The sequence below is a fragment of the Coregonus clupeaformis genome, chromosome 7, assembly GCF_020615455.1.
Source record: "Coregonus clupeaformis isolate EN_2021a chromosome 7, ASM2061545v1, whole genome shotgun sequence".
NCBI lineage: Eukaryota > Metazoa > Chordata > Actinopteri > Salmoniformes > Salmonidae > Coregonus > Coregonus clupeaformis.
The window spans coordinates 22,603,158-22,606,610 of NC_059198.1; the positions used below are offsets into that span (position 1 = coordinate 22,603,158).

The 3,453-nt window shown below is 46.1% G+C and overlaps 1 protein-coding gene across 1 annotated transcript in view; it reads left to right on the forward strand.

Moving 5' to 3' along the window:
- The window catches only part of LOC121570466 (protein shisa-2-like), a 10,550-nt gene extending 7,688 nt beyond the window's left edge, over positions 1-2,862 (forward strand). Inside the window, exon 2 of the mRNA XM_041881928.2 lies at positions 1,628-2,862. Within this exon, the coding sequence (XP_041737862.2) occupies positions 1,628-2,196 (569 nt within the window). The 3' untranslated portion in view covers positions 2,197-2,862. The remainder of the gene's footprint in view (positions 1-1,627) is intronic.
- The last annotated feature ends 591 nt before the right edge of the window (positions 2,863-3,453 follow it).

Below are 3,453 nucleotides of genomic sequence, written 5' to 3' on the forward strand. Positions count from 1 at the left end.
AAACGCTATGTCTGGTGCAAACCCAACACCTCTCATTACAGTGAAGCATGGTGTTGGCAGCATCATGCTGTAGGGATGTTTTTCATTGGCAGGGACTGGGAAACTGGTCAGAATTGAAGGAATGATGGATGGCGCTAAATACAGGGAAATTCTTGAGGGAAACCTGTTTCAGTCTTCCAGAGATTTAAGACTGAGACGGAGGTTCACCTTCCAGCAGGACAATGGCCCTAAGCATACTGCTAAAGCAACACTCAAGTGGTTTAAGGGGAAACATTTAAATGTCTTGGAATGGCCTAGTCAAAACCCAGACCTCAATCCAATTGAGAATCTGTGGTATGACTTAAAGATTGCTGTACACCAGCGGAACCAATCCAACTTGAAGGAGCTGGAGCAGTTTTGCCTTGTAGAATGGGCAGAAATCCCAGTGGCTAGATGTGCCAAGCTTATAGAGACATCCCCAAGAGACTTGCAGCTGTAATTGCTGCAAAAGGTGGCTCTACAAAGTATTGATTTGGGGGGGGTGAATAGTTATGCACGCTCAAATTCTTATTTCTTGTTTGTTTCACCCCCAAAAATATTTTGCATCTTCAAAGTGGTAGGCATCTTCTGTAAATCAAATGATACAAACCCCCCAAAAATCAATTTTAATTCCAGGTTGTAAGGCAACAAAATAGGAAAAATGCCAAGGGGGGTGAATACTTTCGCAAGCCACTGTAAACACAGATCAAATGCACGCACGCACGCACACGCACGCACACGCACGCACGCACGCACGCACGCACACACACACACACACACACACACACACACACACACACACACACACACACACACACACACACACACACACACACACACACAGAGGGGTGCAGGGTGGCGGAGGGGGGTGGCGGAGGGGGGCGGCGGGGTCACAGCTGGGCGTGCAGGATTAGAACAGATCAAAACAAAGTTAATAAGTACTAATGAGGGACTGGGGCCCCGTGGAGACACGCCACTAGTCCACCTCTATCTCTCCTTTTGTCTCTCCATCTTTTCTCTTTTGTCTAGTCGTCTCACTCCATCTCTCCCTTCACTCACGTGGGAGATTTGGGTTTGTGGGTGACTGTAAAAGCTCTTGGTTTAACCTCTAGACAACCTGGTTTCCTCATGGTGGTTGACTCGTAGTCTTTCAACTTGACTCATTCAACCAAACAAGGGCATTTTCCAAAATCACGTCAAAAGTCTTCATGGCAGAAAATAAACCACTTCATCATGTTGCTGTTGTACTGTGTTCAGTTTGTTTTCTTTGAGGGCGTAAGTGGTTATGGTCTGAGGAAGTTCTGTCCTCACTCTGCTCTGCTTGTTATAGAGAGAATGAGCCTGCTTCTTGATTCCTGCCATACTGTCATTCCTGTCATACTGTCATTCCTGCCATACTGTCATTCCTGTCATACTGTCATTCCTGTCATACTGTCATTCCTGTCATACTGTATATTTGATAATGAGAGAAAGAGAACAGACCCATTTTTTGTTGTTTATTGAAAATCCACGTGTTATCGTCAAATCACTGACTATACCTTTCTGTATCTCTCTCTTTCTCTCTCTCTCCCTCTCTCCCTCTCTTTTCTCTCTGTTTCACTCTCCACAGTACCCATCTACGTTCCCTTCCTGATCGTGGGCTCTGTATTCGTGGCCTTCGTCCTGGTGGGTTCCGTGGTTGCCGTGTGCTGCTGCCACTGTCTCCGCCCCAAACAGGAACTGTCATCAGGGGGCGGGGGAGGCGGGTCTGGCGGCGGCCATCTCCTTGAGACCATTCCCATGATGGCCAGTGTGGGCACGTCTCGCGGTTCCTCCTCCCGCCAATCAAGCACGGCCACCTCGTCCAGTTCTTCTGCCCCTCCTGCCCAGGCACCTCGCCCGGCTCCCCAGCCCATGATGCGCACCCAGGCCTCCTGCTGTCTGCCTACAGACGCCAGTGTGTTCGTCAACATGCCCACCAACTTCTCTGTGCTCAACTGCCAGCAGGCCACCCAGATCATGCCCCACCAGGCACAGTTCATCCACCCCCAGTACATCGGCTACGCCACCCACCACATGTCCCCACCCCAGGGGGTCTACCTGGACCCCACCCAGGGGGGCTACAGACAGCTGCAGTCCCCCTACCCCCCACCCACCAGTGCCACCAGTGAGCAGAAGTACCCTCCAGTAACAGTTTGAGGAAGGGGCCATTTTGTGGACTGTGTGTAACAGACCTTGTGAGGACTTTGTGGAACTCTGCCAGAAAATCTTAGGGGGATTGCGTGAGAAAGCTTATGGAGATTGCATGAGAAACCTTATGGGGACATTGGGAGCTCGCCAGCTTGGAGAGAGAATGATATGGACTCAGGCTCACACAGAGGACTTGTAAAACCCAAGCTGGGATCTGTGCCTGACCAGCCACAGTGAGTTGTCTGTCTGTCCTACATCCCACTGGGCACACACTGGTTGAATCAACGATGTTTCCACGTCAATTCAATGAATTTACGTTGAACCAACGTGGAATAGACGTTGAATTGACGTCTGTGCCTAGTGGGATATGTATGATATGTAAAGGTTTGGCAAACATTGCCTCAGGGTAATGATTCTGACTGAGTCGACCTCACCCCAAGATAGAGTATGCGAGGACAAGAAAGGGGTATATCTGTCTGGTTGTCCTCATTCAAGAAAACACAATCACATAGAGGGGTGATGCTACTCACCATGGCCAACGACTCTCAGCACGTACGTATGCGTGTTTAACATCGGTGTAGCATTGTTGTATGTGTAAATGAGTGAATGAGTGAATGTGTGTATGTACAGTACAGCACAGTACGGGTGGTGAGGGTGCTGTGTCTAGTGTGTGTGTGTGTGTGTGTGTGTGTGTGTATGTGAACTGTGAATATATGAAGAGTTTATTTCCAAAACGCTATATCAACCAATTTTTCACATTTGTGTTTTTTAAAATCAGAAATGATTGCTTATGGGTACCTTCATGTGTGTGTAAAATATTACTGTTCTCAGATTTTTCATGAATAGATTTTAGATGCATATGATATATGTTTTTTCTTTTTCTAAACGCTTTATATCCATTGTTTAGCTGGAATGGAATGTTGGTGTACTGTTTATTTGACTGTGATATGGTTGTCTCACCTAGCTATCTTAAGATGAATGCATTAACTGTAAGTCACAATGGATAAGATCATCTGCTAAGTGACAAAAATGTCAAATGTAGATGTTTTACATACAGATCTCATATTACTGTATAGATTTTTTTTTATAGATGTATAATTTGTACAGTTCTTCTTTTTTAAAATCTAGTTCTTTGTTACATGTGACTGTGTAAAAACTAGCAGTACTACTTATTTCTCTGAGTGAGGTGGATATATAGCATTTGGCCAAAAAAAACATGATTATTTGTCTCTCTGAAATGAAGCCATCAAGTGATAGATTTCAAAC